This window comes from Rhinoraja longicauda, chromosome 13, assembly GCF_053455715.1.
Source record: "Rhinoraja longicauda isolate Sanriku21f chromosome 13, sRhiLon1.1, whole genome shotgun sequence".
NCBI lineage: Eukaryota > Metazoa > Chordata > Chondrichthyes > Rajiformes > Arhynchobatidae > Rhinoraja > Rhinoraja longicauda.
In genome coordinates, this window is record NC_135965.1 from 27277644 (window position 1) to 27303409 (window position 25766).

The 25766-nt window shown below is 49.1% G+C and overlaps 1 protein-coding gene across 1 annotated transcript in view; it reads left to right on the top strand.

Moving 5' to 3' along the window:
- The window catches only part of LOC144599061 (unconventional myosin-VIIa-like), a 125808-nt gene extending 107946 nt beyond the window's left edge, over window positions 1–17862 (top strand). Inside the window, exons 42-50 of the mRNA XM_078409784.1 lie at window positions 737–842; window positions 921–1034; window positions 4098–4185; window positions 4271–4377; window positions 5407–5592; window positions 8573–8689; window positions 11523–11606; window positions 17169–17288; window positions 17368–17862. Of these exons, the coding sequence (XP_078265910.1) occupies window positions 737–842; window positions 921–1034; window positions 4098–4185; window positions 4271–4377; window positions 5407–5592; window positions 8573–8689; window positions 11523–11606; window positions 17169–17288; window positions 17368–17457 (1012 nt within the window). The 3' untranslated portion in view covers window positions 17458–17862. The remainder of the gene's footprint in view (window positions 1–736; window positions 843–920; window positions 1035–4097; window positions 4186–4270; window positions 4378–5406; window positions 5593–8572; window positions 8690–11522; window positions 11607–17168; window positions 17289–17367) is intronic.
- The last annotated feature ends 7904 nt before the right edge of the window (window positions 17863–25766 follow it).

Consider the following 25766-nt stretch of genomic DNA (forward strand, 5'->3'; position numbering starts at 1 on the left):
CCTAGAAACAGAAAACTCTTTTTGTTGTTACAATTTAATGTTGATGGATTGAAAGATTCAGTAACTGTGCGTTGATAATGACTTTATTCTGAGGGTGAAGACAGAACGTCAGTGGGTGATTGAGTTGATGAACTTTGTTTGCTGTCTGGTGGTTGTGAGTATGGGATGGGTCTGTGGCTACATCGAGCCCTTTGGGACGATTATAAACAGTCAGACACTATTGGCTCCTGATGAAGTCAGTCGTGTAATCAAACTGGATATGGGTGAATGTGTGTAAGAATAAGAAAATAACTGCAGATGCTGGTACAAATCGAAGGTATTTATTCACAAAATGCTGGAGTAACTCAGCAGGTCAGGCAGCATCTCGGGAGAGAAGGAATGGGTGAATGTGTGTGTGTGAGGGAGGATGTGGGTGGGTGTGTGTGTGCAAGAGAGTGTGTATGTGTGAGAGAGTGTATGTGGGAGAATGTGTGTGTGAGAGAAGGAGTGTATGTGTGTGAGAGTGCGTATGAGTGTGCATCACAAGTGTGTGTGTGGGAGTATGTTGTAAGTGTACGAATCTGTGTGTAGTAATTAGTGATGTGTGTGTAACTGCACCATCCAGTGCCACCCTGCCACAACAATACTGTACACCACTGAAGCTTTGTGCTCTCTGCGGTGGAGCTATTGGGACCTCAGGCTTGCTGTGTACAGAGGGGTCATAAATCACTGAGTCCGCTGTTGTCCCCACCGACAGGTCCGGTGCTCGGCGGCACCCACCACATGTGCTGGAGGTGGAGGCCATCCAATGCTGGAGCACCAAGATCCTGCACAAAATCTACTTCCCAAACGACACCGACCAGGTGAGTTTCCGCCAGGCTCACCACCGCTGAGCCCCCTCAGTCTTTCCACCCATCCTCACTGTCCTCCTTCTCCAACAGGCCTTCGAGATCTTCACCAACACCAAGGCAAAGGCCCTGTGCGAGACCATCACCAACCACCTAGGCCTGGGCTCTTGTGAAGGACTGAGCCTCTTTGTACAAGTAGAAAATAAGGTAATGTGAGTTCCCCCCCCCCCCCCCCCCCTCCCCCCAATACCACCGTAACTAACCATTCACAGTAATACTAACACTTCTACACCTCATATTTCGCCTGGGCAGCTTGCAGCCCAGTGGTATGAACATCGACTTCTCCAACTTTAGATAGTTCCTCTGTCCCTCTCTTCCCCTCCTCCTTCCCAGATCTCCCTCTATCTTCCTGTCTCCACCTATATCCTTCCTTTGTCCCGCCCCCCTGACATCAGTCTGAAGAAGGGTCTCGACCCAAAACGTCACCCATTCCTTCTCTCCCGAGATGCTGCCCGACCTGCTGAGTTACTCCAGCATTTTGTGAATAAATACCTTCTACACAATATAGTAAGTTGCTCATGGGGACTTTAAATCTCCACACTCTAAATGTAGCCTTGAGGACTTCAAAAGACCACAATATAAATGTTACCCATGTAGACTTCAATTGACCACACTCCAACTATTACCGTTGAAGAGTTTGCTTAGGGATTGTCCAGGAAGACCATATGGGTAGAACATAGAAATAAGAAGGGAATGATCACATTGTTGGGACTGTATTATAGGCCTCATTATAGCGTGAACTGAACGTTATTTTCTCGTTTATAATATTGTTTACAGTGCACTATGTTTACATATTCTGTTGTGCTGCTGCAAGTAAGAATGTCATTGTTCTATCGGGGACATGTGTCATATAAAACATTCTTGACTCTTTTGACTCTTGAATTAAAGGAACAGATACGTGACTCCTGATAGCAGAACAGATAGCATAAATAAATATGGGCAATATTAGTGAGAGATTTCAAATTCCCTTTCATTGTCTCCCACAGTGTAAAGCGCTTGGGTGGGTGGAATTTGTTAAATCTATTCAAGAAAGGTTCCTCAATCAATATATAGAGGTCCCTTCTGCCCAGGACACCACACTGGTCCTCAATCTTAGGGAACAAGTTACCGCAAGTGGCTGAAATGTGAGTGGGGGGGGGGGCACTTTGTGACCAGTGAGTATAATTCTACTTGTTTTATAGTTATGGAGAAAGATAGGACTGGTCTACAAGCTAATGGTCCAAACATTTTGCAACAGGGCAGATTTTAGAAGCATGAGCATGAACTTGCCGAGTTTGATTGGGAGAGTCTGTTTGCAAATCGGGGTAATGGCTGAGATAGCAAAGAGTACAGGAGCAGCATGTTCCTGTTAGAGTAAAGGGCAAGGCTGGCACGTTTAGTGATCCCTGGTTAACGAGAGACACTGAGGCTCTGGTCATGAAAAAGGAGACAGATTTAGGCTGTCAGGATCAATCAAAGCCCTCCATGGGTATGAAATATGAGAACACTTAAGAAGGGGGAACAAAAAGAGATATGAAATGGAGCTGGCGGGAAAAGTAAAGGAAAATCCTAAGCGATTCTACAGATATTAAGAATAAATGTATAGCAGCAAAAGAATAAAGATCAAAGATCGGCATGGCTGTCTTTGTATAGAGCTACAAAGATGTTAGATGAATATTTTCCATCTATTTTTACTGAGGTGATCATGGAAGCTAAGGAATTGAGGCATGGAAGTTGTGATGTCTGAGACCATCTACAAATTACCAAAGTGGAGGTATTGATGGTTTTAAAGTGCATTACGGAGAATAAATCCACAAGATCTAACCAAGTATATATTCAGACCTTGTGGGAAGCATTGGAGGAAATTGTGGAAATATTTGCATCATCTTTAGCCACATCTGAAGTCCCAGAAGACTGGAGGGTGGCTAACATTATCACGTTATTTAAGAAGGATAGCAAGGACAAACCAGGGGATTTGGAAAGGTGAGTCTGACGTCAGTGGTGGGAGCATTGTTGGAGGGGATTGCACCGCATTTGGATAGGCACGGAGTGATCGGGCATAGTCAGCATCGTTTTGTGCCTGGGAAATCGTGTCTCACAAATCAGAATTTATTGCAAAGGTCACTAAGAGGATTGATGAGGGCAGGGCAGTGGATGTCGTTTATATGGACATTAGCAAGGCCTTTAACAAGGTGCCGCATGCTATACTAATCTGGAAGGTTAACTCACATGGAATCCAAGGTTAGCTAGCCAATTTGGATTCAAAATTGGCTTTGAGGAAAGAGTCAAAGGGTAGTTGTGGAGAGTCGTTTCTCTGATTGGAGGCCTTTGGGCAGTGGAGTGCAGCAGGGGTCGGTGCTGGGCCACTGCTGTTTGTTATATACATTAACTATTTGGATGACAATATAGTTAACATTGTTAGTGACACAGTGCCTGCCTTACAGCACCAGAAACCCGGGTTCAATTTGACTATGGGTGCTGTCTTTATGGAGTTTGTACATTCTCCTGGTGACCATGTGGGTTTTGTCTGGGTGCTCTGGTTTCCTCCCACATTCCAAAGACATGCGGCTTTGTAGTTTAATTGGCCTCTCTAATTTGTCCCTAGTTTGTCGGACAGAACTAGTGTATGGATGATTGTTGGTTATCGTGGACTCGGTGGGCCGAATAGCCTGCTTCCATGCTGTATCTCTAAGCTAAACTAAACCATGTTTGCTGATGACACCAAAATTAATGGTATAGCAGAGAGTCAGAAGGGATATCTAAGTTTACAACAAAATTGGATACTTTTAAGATACATTTAGATTGATATACAGTATGGCTAAGAAGAGTTTAGAGGACTTTGAGCCAAATGCAAATATGCCACGTTGGTTGGCATGGATAAGGAAGGCCGAATGGCCTGTTTCTGTGCTGCACAACGCCATGATTTTATGGTCTATCAGTTGACCAGACTCTAAATGTTACCCTCGAGGACTTTTGTTCTCCACACGCTAAATGTTAACCATGAGGACTTTAATTGACCATACTCTAAATGTTACCCATATGGACTTCCACTTGACTACACTTGTTAAAGATACCCACAGGGTAAATCTCGCCCTCCTTTCTCTGAGGACTGATCTCGTCCCCTCTCTCTGTGCAGACCTGTCCTTCGCCAATCTCTGACTGGCACCAGGGCTAGAGCAGGGGCCGTGTCACTGGAAACCCCTCTGAGATTTCTGTCCCGTGTTCATGTAGGTGATCAGCATCCCGGAAGGAGATTTCTTCTTCGATTGCGTGAGGCACGTGAATGACTGGGTGAGGAAGGAGAAGCGGATGCCAGAAGGTGAATCTCTCGCATAACGTGCAGCGGTTTACCAAGTGACGGAGTGTTTCCTTGGGCTCAGACTGTGTCTGCTCTCGTTCTCCAGGTCTGGCCAGTTCTGTGTCCTACAAGGTGCTCTTCATGAGGATGCTCTGGATCAACATCCTTCCCGGCAGGGATCTCAAAGCAGACCTGCTCCTTCATTTCCCCCAGGTGAGCCGCGACCCACCCAACACGCCCTTCGCCAGCTGATAATAACACTGCCCAGGGACTAGTGAGGGAGCCCACGCGGGACAGGACGGATCACATCTGGGAAGCAGTGAGGGATCATTTCCGGAGTGGGTAAGGGATCTTACATCCGGGAGAGGAGTGAGGGTTCAGATCTGGGAGTGATGCATCCGCCATTCCAGAGACAAGTTCAGGGTGGGTAGAAATCCACAGCGGTTCCGAAAGCACCAGGCACATTCTAATCCGCGCTCTCTCTTTATATCCTGTTGGTTCTCTTAACTAGTACATCATATCATATCATATATATACAGCCGGAAACAGGCCTTTTTCGGCCCACCAAGTCCGTGCCGCCCAGTGATCCCCGCACATTAACACTATCCTACACCCACTAGGGACAATTTTTACATTTACCCAGCCAATTAACCTACATAATTAACCTATCAGGCAATTGAACCATCCTACCAGCAACGAGGGGGCAGTCTTGAGCTACTAGCAACCTTATTGGAGACCCTCCGACTGTCTTTCATTGGAATGTATCTTGCATTAAACTTTAGCCACGTTATTCCCTTTTTCATGTATTTATCATGTATCTGCACACTGTGGATTGCTTGATTATAATCATGCATTGTCTTTCCGCTGACTGGTTAGCACGCAACAAAAACTTTTCACTGTACCTCGGTACACATGACAATAAACTAAACTCAAACTCATTTATGTAGACTGTTGGGCAGATCGCACAACCTTTCCATGAACAATTCTTTACACTGACCAGGAAGCCTGTACTGGTAACTGCCCTCTTTCCGCCATTTCACTTTGTCCTATCATAGATGTTCCTTTGGCTTTATGCATCTCGCCCTCACCTACTCTTCATCTGAAAACGACCTCGTCTCCCCATTTCCCAGTTCTGATGAAGGGCAGCAAACCCCAAACCCTGGCAGTGTCTTTCTCACACCTGCTGCGTATTTCCTGGATTTTCTGCTCTAACTTTACATTTTGACCCTTCCCTCTTCCCAGGAGCTGCCCAAGTACCTGCGGGGATACCACTCGTGCACCAAGGACAATGCCGTCCAGATCGCTGCTTTCCTGTACAAAGTGAAGTTCAACGATGACAAGTCCCAGTTTGTCAACATTCCCAAACTACTGAAGGATCTGGTGCCTCAGGATATGCTTCGAATGATGTCCCCTGAAGAATGGAAGAAGGTATCCAAGGAGTTTCCAAACCCGTTAACAAATCATGAAATCTGCTTTAGGGCAGAACTTTCTACTTCAACAGAACTTATCGTGGTAAAAAAGAGGAAAAGAAAACTGCTGAAGGAACTCAGTAGATGGAGCAGTATCTTTTGGTGGGGGGGGGGGGGAAGGACTGATGAAGGGCTCCAACCCAAAACTTTTCCCTCCACAGATGGTGCTCGATCCACTGGGTTTCGCCACCAATTTGTTTCCTGCTTCAGATTCCAATGTCTCCAGTCGCTTGTGTCTTCATTGGCAGTGAGGGCTGGAGATGGCCATTCGGCCCCTTGTTCCTGGTCCACCATTCAATAGCAATGCAGCCGATCTATCTCAGCACCACGGTGCACATCCCCCACACCCAGCCTTTCCTGCAGGAGAACACACTGCTCATGGAAACCAGGGGCCGGTGTAACTGCCCACTGAGGTGTGATTAGTCAGTGGATTCAAGGAGGACTCGTAGCTCAGACCCAAGCTGACAGTGAGGGTTGAGTGCATCGGATCAACCCACAAACCAAGGAGGCACAAGAGGCTGCAGATGCTGGAATCTGGAGCGAAAAGCAGACTTCGGGAAGAAGTTAGCAGGTTGAGCAGCATCTGTGGGGAGGAAATAGGCTGTCGACATTTTGGGTTGGGACCCTTCATTGGGACATGTTGGTGTGTGGAGAGGGAAAGCAGCCAGAATAAACACAGGAGGGGAAGGACTGAGTTAAGAGACAGAGGCGGGCGGGTGAGAGGAGCAGCAAGCAGATGAAGGACAGAAGATCCTTATAGTTCACCACAAGTAACAGTAAGTAAAGGGAAGATGGACCTCTGTGGGTAACTGCTTGCCTCAACCAGTTGATACCATTACTCGCTGGCCATTTGTGAGCATTACTCCCTGGCCGTTTAGTTTAGTTTAGAGCGGCAGCGCGGAAACAGGCCTTTCAGCCCACCAAGTCCGCACCGACCAGCGATCCCCGCACATTAACACTACACTCCACACACTAGGGCCAATTTACATTTATACCAAGCCAATTAAGCTACAAACCTGTACATCGTTGGAGTGTGGGAGGAAGCCGATCTCGGAGGAAACCCATGCAGAGCCATTTGTGAGGAACATTACTCGCTGGCCATTTGTCAGTACTGTACTCTCTGGCCACATGTCTCAATGTCCAACTCATGAGAAATTGATGAAGCAATCTTCTGTCTTTTGGGAGGTACTATCCCCGTTACTTGGCTGTGAAAATAAGACCTTTAAAAGCAGACCTTTGGAATGTTTAAGAGCTTATAAAAACTCGAGTGTAATGGAGTACGTTGTGAGGTCAAGAGGTTAATTGGCAACATGAAACACAATGACTGAGCTGCACAGTTCTCAAACGTTATGCAGTTACATGAAAAACAATCCCAAATGATCGTTCCTATGGCTGACGTCGTTGAACCTCTGGGAAAAAACCAATGGCCGGCCTGTGCATCGCTGACATGTACTGCCTCACGGCCTCGAGGGAGAATCACATTGAACTCCTATGCGACCCGGAGCCCATAGGAGATGGAGCAGCTGTACCACGAGAAGGCTTGTACCATCTGTACCTGGATAAATAGAGCAGTTGGTCTTCTATCCATTGGACAGGGCTGGGGAGAGGTTTTAGAGGAAAATGGTTGCATTGACATGTCATGGATTGTGTGGGGAAGATTGTTAATGCCAAAAGGAAAATGAGTTGGGTGTTGGAGGTTTGAACCCTCAGCAAGTCAGGTGGTGTCTGTGGAAAGGGGGACATAGTCAACACAGCAGTCATCAATCTTTCATCAGATCCGGGAGACAAGGGGAGAGTTGAAAAGCGTAGGAGTATAAGAAAACAGGAGCAGGAGTAGGCCATTCAGCCCCATCTCCTCCTATGCCTCAATTCCCTGGTTTTCCCAAATGCTATCTACTTTGCCTTTAAATATTCGCAGTGATTCGGTCTCTATCACTCTCTGAGGCAATGAATTAATCTCCACCACCCTCTGAGGTAGAGAACACCAGCTCCTGCGACTAGTTCCTAAGTACTTCAATTTGAAATGACCCCCCTCGAACCTTCTTACTGCAACTCCTTGTCCGATGCTCTTGCTGTGGTGAAAATATCTTGGCCTCTACATTGTCATATCCCCTCCAGATCTTACATGTTTCAGTAAAGTTTCCTCAGGGTCTGGCATCCCGGGAGATGTAAATATGTGGAGATGAACAAAATGTAAAATGCCAGAGGAGAAAAGAAAGCAGAATGCTGGCAATGTGCTGATGATCTGGCATTACTGACTTCAGTGTTGAGTTTGGAGGGAGATCAAGTTAGCAAGTCAGAAGATAGGGTGCTGCTCCTAGGGTACGTTTAGAGGGATATGGGCCAAAAGCAGGCAGGTGGGACGAGTGTAGATGGGACATGTTGATGCGTGGGCAAGTTGGGCCGAAGGGCCTGGTTCCATGCTGTATGACTCTATAGAGTGGATGTGGAGAGGATGTTTCCACTAGTGTCAGAGTCTAGGACTAGTGGTCTTAGCTTCAGAATTAAAGGACTTTCTTTTTGGAAGGAGATGAGGAGAAATTTCTTTAGTAAGACAGTGGTGAATCTGTGGAATATTTTGCCACAGACGCTGTTGAGGCAAAGTCAGTGGATATATTTAAGGCAGAGATAGTTAGATATTTGATTAGTACAGGTGTTAGAGGTTATGGGGAGTAGGCGTAACCCAAGAGAGTGGGGTTAGGAGGGAGAGATAGATCAGCCATGATTGAATGACAGAGTAGACGATGGGCCAAATGGCCTAATTCTACTCCTATCACTTATGACCTTATGACTCTATAACTCGAGGGGAATTTCTAACATCCAAGAATGCAATAAGGTAGAACCCAAATGTAACCGATACTCCGTGCGTATGCGATAGGAAATCAGTGGTGGGCTGGGTCCTGCTTAGACTGAGAACACCTTGTCAATTCCCTTTGCAGGCCATTGTGGCAATATTCAACAAGCATGCGGGGAAGACAAGTGATGAGGTGAAGCTCGCCTTCCTCAAGCTGCTGCACCGCCTGCCAACGTTTGGATCAGCATTCTTTGATGTGAAGGTAAGAGTTTGCTCCGAGATTGTGGTTGTAGATCGCAGTGCTGTTGTGGTTCAGCCGTGGTCCACGTTCCTTGGAGGTTTGAGTTACATTCCCTGGAATCAGCTTTGAATATACAGGATAAGGGGAATTCCATGGTCTGGCCTCACTTTCTGTTGTGGCTGCCTGATGCACAGGTGGCAGTGGGGAAGTATGACTGGGTGGTCAGTGTCGGAGTGGAAGGTTGTTCTTCAGTGACCAGGGGGATGGAGGGGTTCCTGCATTTGCCCCATCAGCTGAAGATTCACTCCGTCTGGGATTGGAAGCTCCACTGGTGATTTGGTAAGCCTATCACCAGAGCTCTGGCTATGTTCCAGGTACGGTACGCTCCCATCTGAATCAGGAATGGACTCCTCTGCCCTTCGGCCCACCAACTCTGTCATATGCTCATTTATATTAATCACATTTTATTCTCCCTACATTCCCATAATCTCCCCCCACCCCTCCACCCCCCCCCCCTCCCCATGTATTCTACCACACACTAGAGGCAACGTAGAGCCCAATAAACCCAACAAGTGCACGTCTTTGTGATGTGGGAGGTAACTGGGGCACCCTGGGGAAGCCCACACAATCACAGGGAGATCGTGCAAACTCCTTACAGACAGCACCAGAAGGCAGGACAAGGCCAGGTTGCTGATACTAATGAGGTAGCAGCTCTCCCCACTGCACTTCAGTGCCACCCTCATTTACATGTTAGAGACCAGTAGGTAAAGAAACGAGAACGTCGCCACTGCATTTGAACTGCTGGTTCTGCTTAGAGATCTTAAGTTTGCACCATTTTACTCAGTTCCTCAGTTTTCTGGTCAATTTTCATGCTCCCATCTGCTGTTAGTGCAATGTTTATAACCACCTCCAGTTTAAATTCCATTTGGAATATTTTGGAGGACAGAGAACCAAGAGTCGGGACACTCACAATGGCCACCTTATCTCCAAGCTGCCCCTGCTGAGCCGTGCCCAACATCTCCTCCGCTGGAGTGCAGATACAGCAATGCAGTGCGGTGTTGTGAGGTTCCCTTCCAGCTACTCGGCCAGAAACCACATAGTCACACATTGACTGTGAGGCCCCTGGCCCTCCATGTCCTTTCTAGGTGGGGAGGGTGGACATTTTTAAGGATGCTGCATGCAACAGTCAATCCACCCTTTGTCTCATCGATGACGCTGTTTAAGCAGAGAGAGACTGAGACGGAATGCTGCAGCAGTACTAGGACAGATTGTGGTAATATTTGGATCGCTGGACCAGCATGGGCAAATTCCTGTTTGTCAGGAGAGTTCTGGAGGAACATCTAAATCAACACTGAGACCATTGGCCCTGCACGGGTTAACCAGGCCATGTACTGCTTTCAATGTCCTCAGAGGAATGGTTCCAAAGACTCTTGGATCCTTTTCACACAAAGGGCGGTGGGTGTATGGAACAAGCTGCCAGAGGAGGTAGTTGAGACTGGGACTATCCCAATGTTTAAAAACACTAAGATACGTACATGGTTAGGACAGGTTTGGTGGGGTATGGACCAAACGCAGGCAGGTGAGACTAGTGTAGCTGGGACGTGTTGGCCGGTGTAGGAAAGATGGGCCGAAGGGCCTGTGTCCACACTGTATTGCTCTGTGACTGTATGACTCATCTCTGCTCTAAAAAGGTGACCCTTATTTCTAAACAGAGACCCATAATTGGAGGTTCTCCCACATGAGGAAACATCTTCTCCACGTCAACCCTGTCAAGGACCCCTCAGAATCTTGTGTTTCAATCCAGTCTCCTTTCACTTCTAAACTCCAGTGGACTCGAGCCCAGGCTGTCCGACCTCTCCCCAAACCACCCATTCCAGTTCTCAGTCTAGGAAACTTCTCAACTGTTCCACATGCTTTAACATCTTTCATTAATAAGGAGGCCAATTCTAAATCTACATGCTGCCTCAACAATGCCCCCTTAACTGAAACACAACCTCCCTCCTTTTGTGATCAAGTCCCACTGACAATAAACCAGATCATCATTAGTGATCAACCTCCCTGCCTTCCTTTTGTACCTGCACACTGTTCACTCTGCTAATCAAGAGTCGCTCTTCCTCCTCCACAAGATGAAAGTGTTTGGTGGTTCTTAAAACAAAATTGAAGTTGCTGTAATCTTTCAGAATCCACGACCTCTCACTTTCCAGACACCCCCCCCCCTCCCCAAATAGGTTAACTCACCCAACTGGCTTATTGTCAGACACCTGCTTCAGGGTCCATTGAGGGCTACAATGTAAACTGGACCCAGAACCCAAAATGACCAGGTCCGGCACAAGTGAAGATGTAATTTTAGTGGTGCTGCTATCAGAACACAGGGGGCATCAAATGGCAGCATTTTACATGAAAGCGTTTGGTATCTGGCTCAGGCAATAGCTGAATAGCTTGACGCTAAACGTCACCCATTCCTTCTCCGGAGATGCTGCCTACCCCACTGAATTACTCCAGCAGTTTGTATCTATCTTCAGTGTAAACTAGCATCTGCAGTTCCTTCCCACACATCAGGCAAATTAGTTCTGTTGTGTCTATTCCCGTTGGGAAGGTCAGCATAGGGAGGATGTTAATTTCTGTGTAACATCAACACCAGAGCCATCCACAAATACAGGCCACGTGACCGCTCTGTATCGTGTGTCCATGTGCATGCACTCTCTGAAGGTTCTAATTTAATGTAATCAGCATGTGTTTCAGTGCAGCTACATCAACTATTGTGGTCTTAAACCCCTTGGATCCTGCATTATTACCACCTGATACTGATTTGTCTTATTTATCCTCTATTTCTTTTTCGCCGCCTTCATTTTAGCAAACATCTGAGCCCACGTTTCCGGATATTGTCCGGATAGCCATCAACAGGCAGGGGGTTACGGTGATAAACCCACGGACTAAGGTGAGCGTCAAATACTGGTTACAACCCCGGGTAGAGCATTTGTAATGGAGCAAACAGAACTCTCAGACAGACAGAGAGGATGCTCACAAACACATCCACCTTCAGCTCTGGATTTATAAAATATATCGCGCAGACCACAGCTGGGATATTGTGTACTGTTCTGGTCACCTCAAAGTAGAGAGAGGAAACTGGAGAGGATGCAGAGATTCACCAGGACATCACCTGGGATGCAGCATCTTAGACACTAGGCTAAGTTTGTTTCCCTTGGAGTGGATGGGCCTGAGGGGGGAATCTGATGGAGGTGTACATAATTAAGAGGGAATCTTTTCTTCATGGCAGATGCATCTATAGCCAGAGATCCTTGGCATAAGGTATGGAGTAAGAGGTTTAGAGGGCAGTTGAGGCGGAGAGTTTAGAGGGTGGTTGCAGATTGCAACATGCTGCCTGAGGGGATGGTGCACGCAGAGTGTCTCACACCATTTAAGAGGTATTTGGACAAACACATTCATCGGCAAAGCACAGAAGGCTACAATCCAAATGCTAGTAAATGGGACTAGTAGATGGATACGATGATCGGCATGGACAAGGTGGGCTGAAGGGCCTGTTTCCAAGCTGTACCTTCAACATCACAGGAGGATACAAAGCACAACTACATTTGGTGGTGTGATCATGGTTGTTGAGTTGTTAGGTAGGAAAGAAAGAAGGTGGATTATCTCCCTCAGCAGTGGGCGTCAGGGACGCGATTCACAGCAACTCGTACCCCGACTCTGGACCTGCCTGGAACCTTGCTTCAGCCCAAGATTCCCGCTCAAGATCTCGCCCAACAAGAATCCTGTTTCAAAAAAAGTTCCATGATTGGAGGGAGTCTCTGAAAAAAAGGGTCAGGCTTCTGTTACCGAGGTTTGAACCAGGTGAGAGGTGGATTCATCTCCGAGACTCTGCTGAGAGCTGGTCCCGTCAAGAGGCCTCAGCACAAGCCTAGGGTTGTCCAGCTGCACACTGCCTGTGTGGAGAATGGAAACAAAATCAACACAGGAGGTGAAGGAGCAACTGGGAATGGCAGAGAGAGCAGGGTTTGGTGTGCATTGGTTCCTGTGTTCAGTCTGGATGACGTTCCGTGTTTGTGACCTGCACTCAGAGTGTGTTTGTGTCGTGTGTTTGAGTATGTTGGTGTCTTGCGTTTAGAGCGTGTTGAGGTTCTGTGTTCAGGGTCCACGCTGATGTCCTGTCTTCGGGTTTTTTTCTCCTTTACAAAAGATTTTTTTCCGATAATCACAGTTGCAAACTGCTGGAAAGGTTAAAACTGCCAACAGTTTGCAAACATCAATGAATCAATCAACCATCAGATTACAACATTATCATCCTTATCCACGGCCCACTCAACCCCCTCCCCCCCCCCAGTGACGACCACCATTCATGGAAGGCCTTAAATCCCCGTGGAAACCGTGTATTCCCACTCCATGTGTGTTTAGGGTGTCTATTGGTGTCCTGTGTTTAGGATGCATGTGTGTCCTACGTTCAGGGTGCGTGTGTGTCCCATGTTCGGGGTGCATGTGCGTGTCCCGTGTTTGGGGTGCGCGTGTGTGTCCCATGTTCGAGGTGCGTGTGCGTGTTCAGGGTGCGTGTCCCGTGTTCGGGGTGCGTGTGCATGTCCTGTGTTCGGGGTGCGTGTTCGGGGGGCGTGTCCCGTGTTCGGGGTGCCTGTCCCACGTTCGGGGTGCGTATGCATGTCCCATGTTCAGGGTGCGTGTCCCGGGTGCGTGTGTGTGTCCCATGTTCGGGGTGCGTGTTCAGGGTGCGTGTCCCGTGTTCGAGGTGCGTGTGTGTGTCCCGTGTTCGGGGTGCATGTACCCTGTTCGGGGTGTGTGCGCTTGTCCCATGTTCGGGGTGCGTGTCCCGCGTTCGGGGTGCGTGTCCCGCGTTCGGGGTGTATTGGCCACAGTCCTGTGCTGACCTTCATGGTCCTGCATTTTTCGTGTAACTCTGTTACACCTGTTTACTCCGCTGCACTTCCGGAATGTTCTCCCTCTTCCCCCCCCCGGTGTGGCCGTGGGACAGCCCTGACTTCCACCCGTCCTGACTGGGGTCTGGGTGGGTTCAGGTCACTGCCTGGTGAAATGCTCTTTGTGTTTACAGCGGGCGCTGGCTGGTGGAGGTGAGGCTGGGGTTTGTGAGGCGCTGGCTGGTGGAGGTGAGGTTGGGGTGTGTGAGGCGCTGGCTGGTGGAGGTGAGGTTGGGGTGTGTGAGGTTGGGGTGTGTGAGGCGCTGGCTGGTGGAGGTGAGGTTGGGGTGTGAGAGGCGCTGGCTGGTGGAGGTGTGGTTGGGGTGTGTGAGGCGCTGGCTGGTGGAGGTGAGGTTGGGGTGTGAGAGGCGCTGGCTGGTGGAGGTGGGGCTGGGGTTAGTGCAGAGTGTGTGTGCTGGGGCCGGGTTGGGGGGGGGGTGTGGGGCTGTATGCTCCACACTGCTGCACCTCTGGGACTGCGTTGTTGGGGTTGTACACAGTGACAGGCGCCTGGCGGGACGGCTGGTAAACCGAGACCCTCGCTGCCAGTCACGGTCAGGAGCGTGTAATTTCATTGCAAAGCGATTTGCTACAGCTCCGGCCTTTATCCAGGTTCCTGGCCAGCTGTTCCCTGCTGAGGGTAACTCTGCCCGGTCACAGCTGGAAAACAGAAGGAAATGAGCAGGAGTGTGCAGTAAGGGGTTGGGGGGGGGGGAGAGAGACGGGCAGGAGGGGTAGAATCACACAGCTCACACGATCCAGTGATTTTACGAATGTCCCCTGCCCCACTGCCCTCTCCCCAGGGTAACCTAGGGCTTGTTCATCCCATTCCACCTACGTGGCAGACATGCTGAGATCTTCAAAAATGAAACGAGTTCAATGTTCCCACAAACCAGCTCTCTCTCCCCCCTCACTCATCTCCGCTCTCTCTTCCCCTCTCTTTCCCCACTGCTCTCTATCCACGCGCTCTCCCTTCTCTCTTGCTCTCCTCTCCCCATCTCTCTCAATCCGCTTCCTTTCATTTCTCTCTCCCTCTCCCTCTCCCTCTCCCTCTCCCTCTCCCTCTCCCTCTCCCTCTCCCTCTCCCTCTCCCTCTCCCTCTCCCTCTCCCTCTCCCTCTCCCTCTCCCTCTCCCTCTCCCTCTCCCTCTCCCTCTCCCTCTCCCTCTCCCTCTCCCTCTCCCTCTCCCTCTCCCTCTCCCTCTCCCTCTCCCTCTCCCTCTCTCTCTCTCTCCTCCCTCCCCCTCCCTCCCTCTTCCCCATCTCCCTTCTTTGCTCCCTCCCCTATCTCAGTTGCCCCTCTCTGTCTCCCCATTCTCTCTCTCTTCCCTCTCCACATATCTTTCTTTCTCTTCCTCTCCACCTCTCTTTTTCTCTCCCCCCTCCCCCCCTCCCTTTCATCTCAGGAAGATTACGGATCTTATTAAAACAATGTAATGTGAACCACTGGGACAGAGTAATGCGGTTCTATTATTGGAGTGAGATTCTGTCTGCACCACCTTGTCAAGACCACAGTGGTGACTGCAGGAGGTTTCAGGCTCCGTTGGTATGTTCTCCATTACACGTTCTGCACAAACCTCTTATCCATGGAACTCCCTGTCTTATTGACCGGCGCTTCCCCTCCCAGCAGAGACAACCCATCAATGCTCTTTATATCTGGGGTCTGCCACGACCGATGCTGCCCCTTATAGATTTGGACGTTTTGTCTGGGAGACTGTCTGCGAATCTACTGCTGATCCATCACCAGCAGGCCAGGGCTGGGGTAGGCACAGGCCAGAGCTGGGGTAGACATCCAGGCTGGTGTCGGCCGAGACCCAGCGCACTTGTCTTCGCAGGGGATAGGCCCCGTCCCACATAGAAACATAGAAAATAGGTGCAGGAGTAGGCCATTCGGCCCTTTGAGCCAGCACCGCCATTCAATATGATCAAGGCTGATCATCCAAAATCAATACCCCATTCCTGCTTTTTCCCCCATATCCCTTGATTCCCTTAGCCCTAAGAGCTATATCTAACTCTCTCTTGAAAACGTCCAGTGAATTGGCCTCCACTGCCTTCTGTGGCAGAGAATTCCAAAGTGGCCTACCCCTTAGTCTTAAACTGTGACCCCCCTGGTTCTGGACTTCCCCAACATCGGGAACATTTTTTCCTGCATCGAGCCTGTCCAATCCCTAAAGAATTTTTTATGTTTCTGTAAGATCCCCTCTCATCCTTCTAACTTCCAGTGAATACAAGCCCAGCCAACCCATTCTTTCATCACATGTCAGTCCCGCCATCTCGGTAATTAACCTGGTGAAACTACGCTGCACTCCCTCAATAGCAAGAATGTCTTTCCTCAAATTAGGAGACCAAAACTGCACACAATACTCCAGGTGTGGTCTCATCAGGGCCCTGTGCAACTGCAGTAGGACCTCCTTGCTCTATACACAAATCCCCTCGCTCTGAAGGCCAACATGCCATTTGCTTTCAGAAAGTAGTGAGTAGCGATACAAAACCAGCAGATGGCTGGAAACACCCAGCCAGCAGAGTCAGCATCAGTGCAGGGGGAAACAGGGGCAACCTTTAATCATAATCATACTTTATTAGCCAAGTATGTTTTGCAACATTCGAAGAATTTGATTTGCCAGACAGTCATACCAATAAAGAACAAGACACACAAAATACATTTTAACATAAACATCCACCACAGCGACTCCCCCACATTCCTCACTGTGATGGAAGGCGAAACAAAAGTTCAACCTCTTCCCTTTGTTCTCCCGCGGTCGGGGGCCTCGATGACGGGACGATCTTGGCTCCCATAGCCGGCGGTCGGGTCCTTTGTTGATCCCAGGCAAGGGATCACAGGCTCTGATGGTAAGTCCACGGCTCCGATGGTAAGTCCACGGCCCTGCGGTGTGGATCAAAGTTTGTCTCGAGCAAGACCTCCAGCTCCATGATGTTAGGCCACAGAGAGACCGAAGATACGATCCGGAAAACAATCACATCTCCAGCAAGGTAAGAGATTGAAAACCGACCCCGACCCCGACCCCGACCCCCTCCCCCACCACACTCATAAAACAAAGCAGGGAACATTAACACATACTGTTAAAACACATTAAAAATAACAAAAAATACGAAAAAACAGACAGACCTTTGGCAAGGCTGCCATCGCTGACGGCACCACCCAGTGAGTCTTATGAGAACCATTGACTGGGATCAAATAGTCCTGATAAAAGGTTAACTCTGTTTTTCTCCCCATAGATGCTACTCAACCTGCTGAGTGTTCCCCTTAGTAACATGTTAGTGTCAAAATTCCCAGTTATAAACTAACAGGAGTAATTCAAGGAATCCGGATTGCTTTCATAAACCTGTTTGTAGTTTCAGTGTATCACCTGCAGCCTAAAGGCAACAGAGGATCCAGTGCTGACTCTTCAAGTACGTCTCTCCTCTAAGGAGTTAAATTATGTTGGCATTTCACTGGTGGTAACGCAGTGACCTTGATCCCTGATCCCTGAGTGGCCAGTGTTCATGTCAGAGCTCCACTCATGTCCCGCCATCTCATGCTCCCCTGCTCTCTGCTTTCAGGAGCCTCTGGTGACCCATCCGTTCAACAAAATCTCCAACTGGTCCAGTGGCAGCACGTACTTCCACATGTCGGTCGGCAGCATGACGAAGGGAGAAAGGATCCTGTGTGAGACCTCACTGGTGAGGGCACTCAGAGAGGCGGATCGCATTGTGGTCAGACTGCATTTCCCCCTTTAACTCTTGCTTTCTTTGATCAAAGGGTTACAAGATGGACGACCTTCTGACCTCATACGTGAGTGCGTTCTTAGCAGCAGCAAGGCAAAGATCGGCTGGGAATCCTGCCGCCTGATGGGACCAAGGTTAAAGAACGGTCTCTATCAATGATGCCTTAAAATACATTCTCTGCCCAGCTCTTTCTGTTTCACTTTTTGTTTCTCACCCAATCTTTCTTTCTTTCTCCTCTCTTTCTTTCTCTCCCCTTTCACTCCTTGTTTTATGTGCCTCTTTCTCCCTCTCCCTTTCTTTCTCTCTCCCTCTTTCTGTTTTTCTCTCTCCCCTTTTCTCTCTCCCCCTTCCTTTCTCTCTTTCCTCAATATCTCTCTCTCTCTATCTGTCTCTCTCCTTTTTTTCTCTCTCACTCTGTCACTCTTCCTCAATCTCTTTCTCTCTCTAGCTTTTTTCTCCCTTTCTCGCCTTCTGTCTCTGTCTCTGTCTCTCTCTCTCTCTCTCTCTCTCTCTCTCTCTCTCTCTCTCTCTGTCTCTCTCTTTCTCCCACCGACTTTCTCTATTTCTCTTTGCCTTTATCTGCCTTCCTGCCTCCTTACTGCAAACTCTCCCCCTTCCTTTTGAGGGAAGTCACTTCACAGCTGAGAGTTCTCCCCGTACAGCTCCTGACAACCAGTGCTGTGCTCTAGGCAGTGGACAGTGCTGCAGGCAGTGCCTTGTTAACTGACAAATAATTCACTGCAATCAAGGTGACACATTGAGGACTTCTTTAACCAGTGCCTGGGCCTGATAGGACACATCCCTTGCTCCCTCTCTCTGGTCATGAGGAAGAGTCAGCCTGCCTTTATATAGTACCTCTCACAGTGGACAACATCCTACACACTTCAAGACAATTCCCTGCATTGCATCATTCAAAGCTTTTGCACCAGTGATATAAACCCTGAGGATATTCAACTCCTCACCCCACTCTGCCCCACTCCCTCCACAGAACATGGTCATCTCCTAGTTGTCTACCTGTTAGTTGGAGACTTCATCTCCACCATCTCGTCCATCAACATCTCGTCCATTAAAATGTTTATAATTGTAAATGTTTAACAATAAAATGTGTAGTCTCCTTGGCACCTTGATGGTGCATCAAAGGCAACCTGGACTGGTGTGGCCAAGGCACAGCCCCTAATCCACGGCAGCCCAGAACCCACCCACTATGTTCAGACCAGCATGATGGATGAATGAATGGCTCTGCTCTGTGAGAGGACACTCTGCTGTGGGGTAGTGTCAACCCAAAATCGTCAACCTCTGCATTATGAACTGACTGTGTTTTTGTGGAAAATTCCAAGGGTTTAATGCGGTCTGTCCAAATTCCAGTTGGAGTGTTTGGACAGCTCTACTCCATGCTGGCACCAGACTCCCCTACACCACAGGGGACCCAATCCCTGGCCGACGGTCTCTCTGTCTTTCCACTGAATATAAAGAGTGGTGTGTTTGTGGCTGGGCATCTGGATGTTGTATCTGAGAAGGACAGTGGGGGCAACAGTTCGTCTGTTTGCAGGAACGCTAGACAATGATGTTGGTATGGTGATGCCTGTACCATGTGCTGGGTGACATGGGAGGGTGTGTAACATTGGGGGGGGGGGGGGGGTCAACATGGTTTGGGTGTTTTGGGCGGAGTGAATGAGAGGATGACGTGGGCGAGGGGAGGTGGTGTGGGGTGTGACACGTGTGGGGTGATGCGAGTGGATGAAGTGGGGAGAGTGCCATGTAGATGAGGTGACTTGGGTGGTGTAACAAGAGTGTGGTGATTCGGGAAGGTGTATCGTGGGTGGTCATTGTATCATCATCTGGGTGGAGATAGTCGGCAGACCTTTGACAGGAGGACGGGGTCTGTGCGAGGGGGACTACGTGCGTCTGCATTACACAGACCCCACACCACTTCCCAAAGACCCAAGAATGTTCTCAGTAATCATTTAACCAGCATTAAACCCAATGTCCCAATGCTGTTTGTGGGGCCTTACTGCAGAAATCACCCACTACAATTGCATGCAACGAGCATTACATTTCAAAAGTACTTTATTGGTCTTGAAGCACATTGGAACATTGTTGAAGATGCAGTGCAAATGTGTGTACGTGTACAATTATATCTGTTTATTTAATAAATGAAATAAATGTTAAAAATAACAGCTTGCATTTGTGCAGCGTTTCATGTGTGGATAAAGCTCCCAGACTGAGATATAATCAGATTCAGGCGGAAACTAAGAGGTCCAGGCGTAGGGGCAAATGTTTGGTCTGACTGCTGGGTTGTAGATTCTAGCCCAAGCATGGTCCAGGGGCAGTGCTGCACAATCAGTGGCTATTTTCGCCTCAGGCATTAAACCAAGACACCTAGCGTTGGGTCGCAGGGCCGGGGCTAGAAATTCCTGAGAATGTGGAAAGATTGTAATTTTACATTTTACATTTGGAGATGTTAGGTGCCACATACCAGCGGGAATGAATGACCAGGAGGTGGATGGTCAGGGTTTGACTGGAAGTAAGGATGAGACATCCTCTGGCCAGCGCGGCTTGTCTCTCCTCTGTGTGTTGAATGTCAAGGCGATTGAGGACCTTGAGGAGAGTCTCACTAATGGAAGCCATCCACCCACCCACTACCCTCCCAATGACAAGGGATGAAGGTTATCTTAATTTTAGAAGCTGTCGGGTAGAGGTTGTGAGACTGTTTACCCTGCCAGGGTGGTGTGTCATTGACGATAGTCTGGGTTCTGCCCAAGCTTTGAGGAATACACCCAGAATACCCAGCCAGCTGGTTGGGAGAGTCTAGAATCAGCACCAGTGCCTCAGGATAAAGCCGGGATATTTAGGATTTCAAAGAAGAATAGTTCCTTTTACTGAAAGGGTTGTGAATCTTTAGTATTCTCTACCCTGGTGAGCTGTGGAAGCTCAGTGATGGCACATGTAACCTCCAGAGCCATGTTGCTATAATGTAAATCAAGGAGTAGGTCTGAGATGAGGAAAAACTTTTTCAGTCAGAGAGTTGTGAATCTGTGGAATTCTCTGCCTCAGAAGGCAGTGGAGGCCAATTCTCTGAATGCATTCAAGAGAGAGCTGGGTAGAGCTCTTAAAGATAGCGGAGTCAGGGGGTATGGGGAGAAGGCAGGAACGGGGTACTGATTGAGAATGATCAGCCATGATCACATTGCTGGCTCGAAGGGCCGAATGGCCTCCTCCTGCACCTATTGTCTATTGTCTATTGTCTATTGAGATGAAGAAAAGCAGAGGCGAAGTAGAAGGTGGTATCTTCATGAATGGAGGAATAGGCCAAAGGTTGGAAATTGATAACGTTATAGCAGCCGAAAAGCTGGAATAGGAAAGGTAGACAAGAGGAAAGGGTGTGACAACAGACCAGGCGAGAGTGTGAGCACGGGTGAAGTACTCAGGACCTGTGTCTCTCGCCCCACACCCAGGGCTGTGCAAGCAACCTGTTACCTGAGCCAGGATGTAATAACCATGGTACATAACTTTTACTGAGCATATGTAAGCAGAACAAGCAGAACTATGAGCAGTTTACAATGTAAGTTTTATGCAGCTGTTTGAGTATAATCAGTATATCTGTTTTCAAAGCTGCTAAATCCAACTCCAACAAGGCCACATTAATGTTATGACACTGGAGACACTTGAAGTTCAGGGATTTCCTTCCTCCTTCTGAAAACAGAGTCTAATTCTTTCTTGTGTGAGGAAGGCAGACTCATTTTCCTCTTCAGATCTTGACTAACATTTGTCCTGCTGAAAGGCTGTGCTTTGATGAATAGTTTATCACTGGGCACGGTTAATGTTTCACTACTTTTACACAGCCACAACAAATGTGTTTCACTTTCCCCTCCCCCTTTGCCCAGTTTTCTCCAATTTCTTTCTCTCATGAAAGTCCTTGTGTACAGTCCTGGGGCCTCTGGAACTCCAGGTAACATTACATTCATGCCTCATCCTTGCCACAGAGAAACACCACACATCCAAGACTTCCAGGATTGAATTAGAGACACATTGAGGATTTTGGCACGAACACAGGAGGTCAGCTGGTTTGAGCTATCAGAGAATTAATAGAAAATCAAAAACTGCAGATGCAGTAAATACTCCGTAGCTGTGGCGTTCTGAAGGATGACTTTGGTTCTCTCTCCACGGATGCTGCCTGACCTGCTATTTTTGTTTTTTCTCTCGGAGGAAGCTTGGCATTGCGCTCTCCACATTTCAGGTGTGAGGTGAAAGAAGTGGTGTCCTGAAGACTGACAAGAATTTAGAGGGCACAATTATCGAGAGATGCCGAATAAGTTGAGACTTAAACAGAGATAGCTGACAACTGATGAGTCAGCTGAACTACAGGGATCCGTCAATAATTGTGGGGAAGAGGTAGTAATTTAGGGGCAAATTAAAATCAAGGGAATAAATATGATATCTATCAATAAACCAATCAGGATTTCATGAGAAGCTTGCGTAGCTGGTGAGTGGCTGGAAGGATTTTGGGAAAGGGGCAAAGTTTTGGATTCAGGAATAGTATGGATAAACACGGGGGGGGGGGAGAATGGAAAGAGCTGGAGCTGATTGTGTGAGAGGAGCAAAGTGAATGAGCAGTAATAAGACCAGCGGAGATGCAGCAGTCTGTCGCTGTGAGCTGCAGATATCGTCACAAATCAATAGCTCTGCATGCAGCCCAGTGTCCCTGTGACGACATCCTCATCATCGTAGGCCTCACATCTCTCTCTCCATCTCCTTCCCCCTCAAGCTCAATTGGGTAATACGTGGAGAGGTGCTGCTTCCAAAGGAATAGTCAATGGAGTGGGAATGAGTAACGAGGAGCCACTCACGACAAGCTTGTACAAAAACAAATACAGTTTGGTCTCTTCCCCTCTGGTAGGGCAGCACTTGGGCAATGGGAGTTCATTCTCAGGAAGAAAGGGTGGTGTTACACGGAGGGATGGGGGAGAGTGGAATTTAAAAGAGTGAGAGGTAACAGCAATGGAACAAATTCAACATTTGGAGTTAATTATTTTAATAATCGCTGATGTAATCGAAGATGTAACGGGCCAAACGGCTCCAGCATCTCACGTTCTGTAACCTCCACGCTCACCCCCTTCCCCATCTCTGGACTCCCTCTCGATGCCTGCGACACCTTCAACCCCTGCCCTCTCTCATGCTGTCCGACCCTTCACCACACACACTCTCTCCCACCCCTGCAACACATGACCTCTGACCTTTGCCCATACCCACTCCCACGCCCTCCAACCCTTGACCCCACACCCTCTCCCACCCCTGGACCCCACACCCTCTCCCACCCCTGGACCCCACACCCTCTCCCACCCCTGGACCCCACACCCTCTCCCACCCCTGGACCCCACACCCTCTCCCACCCCTGGACCCCACACCCTCTCCCACCCCTGGACCCCACACCCTCTCCCACCCCTGGACCCCACGCCCTCTCCCACCACTCAACAGTGAACTGATCCTCAGATCCCAGGGCGTGTCCAGCTCCCTGCCCTCCTCAGCCAGTTGACCTGGCTTGGAGCACTCAGTAGTCTGAAGAAGGGTCTCGACCTGAAACGTTACCCATTCCTTCTCTCCAGAGATGCTGCCTGTCCCGCTGAGTTACTCCCAGCTTTTTGTGTCTATCTTCGGCTGAAACCAGCATCTGCTGTTCCTTCTTACACTCAAGCTTGCGTGACTGTGCTCGGGGTCTGTGGGGAGTCTCGATCCCAGGACTCCAGCTTCCCACCCTGGTCCAGGAACTTCCCTGTATGCAGGCATCAGGTGAAGAAGGGTTGGCTGCAACCCCTCCGATCTCCTGCTGGGAATCCTGGCTTATGTTGGGCGGGGGGTGGACCTGTATTGCAATCCTTCTGTGCCTTTGCTCAGCAACCCTGCTGGTGGGCCACGGGTCACCTATTGACCCTCCAGTCAGTGGGCAGCTCACAGACCCAGGACATCAGCCATGGGATTGCCACTAATCTTTATCATCCCCATTGTTTTCCTGGGCTGTCGAAGCAGGTGGTTCTTTGCCTTGGATGAGTCTGGAATGTTTTATTGAGAGAGACCTCCACTTCAGAGGTTGCAAGTAGAGCAAAGCAATGTGGAATAAAATCAAAACAGGAAACACTCGTCAGGTCAGGCAGCGTCTTTGGAGGGAGGAACAGTCGGATTGGGTGAAGGGTGGCAAAGCTGATCCTGTCTGCGGATGCTGCCACACTGCTGGCTGTTCTTAATGTCATGTTTCCAGCACTGTCAGTGTTTTGATCTTCATGCACCGTATATTGAGTCAGCCCCCAAAGCCCAGCATGGGTCTGAGGAAGGAGGCAATGCTGAGCACAGTCGGCTCAATAACCCTTTACTCTCGCCCCTCCAGCTGGCCGTCGGTGCGTCTGCTTTCATTTGAAACTCTACGTGGTATCGCGCACTCTGTGAAGACAGCGAGTGCATTGCCCTGATAGCGTCTAACTAGCTGTACTGCCTGTTTAATCAGGCTTTGCTCAGGGTGGCCACAGCTGCAGCTGTGGTGACGGTGTGAAGGCTGGCGCTAGTAATTGCTTGCACTCCCAGCTCTAAATCTGCCGTCTCAGGCCTCAAAGACCTTTCACCCACAAGCCACAACTCGGGTTTCTGAAGGAATTCCGTCGAGAGCTTCACCCTTTCACAATGCCGTCCCTTCAGTTCCATTGTGGACAGTCAGGCCATGTTTCGGCAAGGTCAAAGAGTTCGTAGATTCAACTTGGCAACGATTCCCCAACTTAAACGTGCTGGACTAAATTTTCCAGTGCGCAGCTCTTTCAGTCAGTGTCGGACAAGTTAGTGACAAAATGAAGTTTGGTTCTCCTGAGTGACTACAACAGGCCATGTGCCCAGCTAGTACATCAGGCCAGGTACACCAAGGGTACAGAAATAAGTGACTTTGGCGAAGTATGGAGCAAAGAGCAGCAGAACTCATTCCCTCTGCACAGCCCGAGACTAACCACACTCTAGGAATACCACAGTCCCTTTCTCTCACAAACGTGACCTGGCCCCTCTCAATATAAATTAAAGCAAGATACACCTTAACAATTAATTAGACAATAGAAGGCAAGTACGGCAGGTACTGCTGCACAAATGAGAACCCAACACGTCACTATATTCAAAGCATTATATGAAACTAGGTTATTACTGCTGTCAACCTAACTGTGGAGAGCAAGTAGGGGAAAAGGGGAGTGGGGAAGGAGGAGGTTATCAGTGGAGGGGAGGAGGTTTTCTGTCCATCTCAATGAAAATGACCAATTAACCATGTGCTACTGGTGTGCTGTCTTTAAAAATTGGATTGTCACTACACAGATTTCAATTTAACTGCTTACAATTGGCACACAGGTAGTCTTTTGTGAAGCAACTGTCAGGCAGCATCTGTGGAGGGAAATGGACAGTCAACGATTCGGAACGAGACTTCATCTGGACTGAAAGAGCAGGTAGCCAGTATAAGGAGGCGAGAGGGAGAGACGGGGCAAGAGCTGGCAAGCAATATGTGGGTGGAGGTGAGGAGGGTGGAGAAAGCAACAGTGGTTGGGAGGTGATGGGTGCAGGCAAGAAAGGCTGGAGATTGTGGCATCTAAAGGAATTGGAACGGTGGAACCAAATACAGGAGAGAAGGGCAGGTGGGAACAGTGGGGATGGGCACAGGGGACCCAGTTGGAGGAGCTTGTGAGAGATGGACAGATGGACTGGGAGTGGGGAGGAAGAAACTGGGTGATCGCGGAGTGGACTACGGAGTGGCTGGAATGAAGGGTGTGTGAGAGGACACTCCTAAGTCAGGAGAGAAAAAGAGACATGGAGGTCACCAAATCCTTCCATGGCCCTCCCGCACCCGACTCCATCTGCCCATCCACCCCTCCTCACCTGATCCACCCACCAGTGGCTAGGTCGCCCCCCCCCCCCCTGCCCCCCCCACCCCTCACCACTTTATACTGGTAATCTCCCTTCTACTCTATCAGTCCAGATGAAGGGTCCTGGCCCAAAACATTAGGTGTCCTTTCCCTCCACAGATGCTGCCTGACCCGCTGTGTTCCTGCAGCAGTTTATTTTTTGCTCCAGATTCCAGCATCTCGTGGGGCCTCTCGGAGTTTCCTGCTGACGATGTACCAGAAATGTTGTTGCTGTAACCTGTCACCACCACATACAGTGCTGGCTGGGCTCCCCAGTGCCAGTCTGCGCAAGGCAACGCAATAAACACGCGTGTCCACTGCGGCTCCAGTGCATCGCGGAGCTTGTTCAACACTTAGCTCTCTCGTCAAACAGGGATCACAGAGGCTGCACTAACTGACACAAACCCAGGTCCCTGTGGTGAAGATGTAACACCAGTATTGCCCCCCCCCCACCCACCCCTTACGCTCCATAATGGTAAGTGAATGATTGAGTCAAGCTTGGCATTGTGCCCTCCTC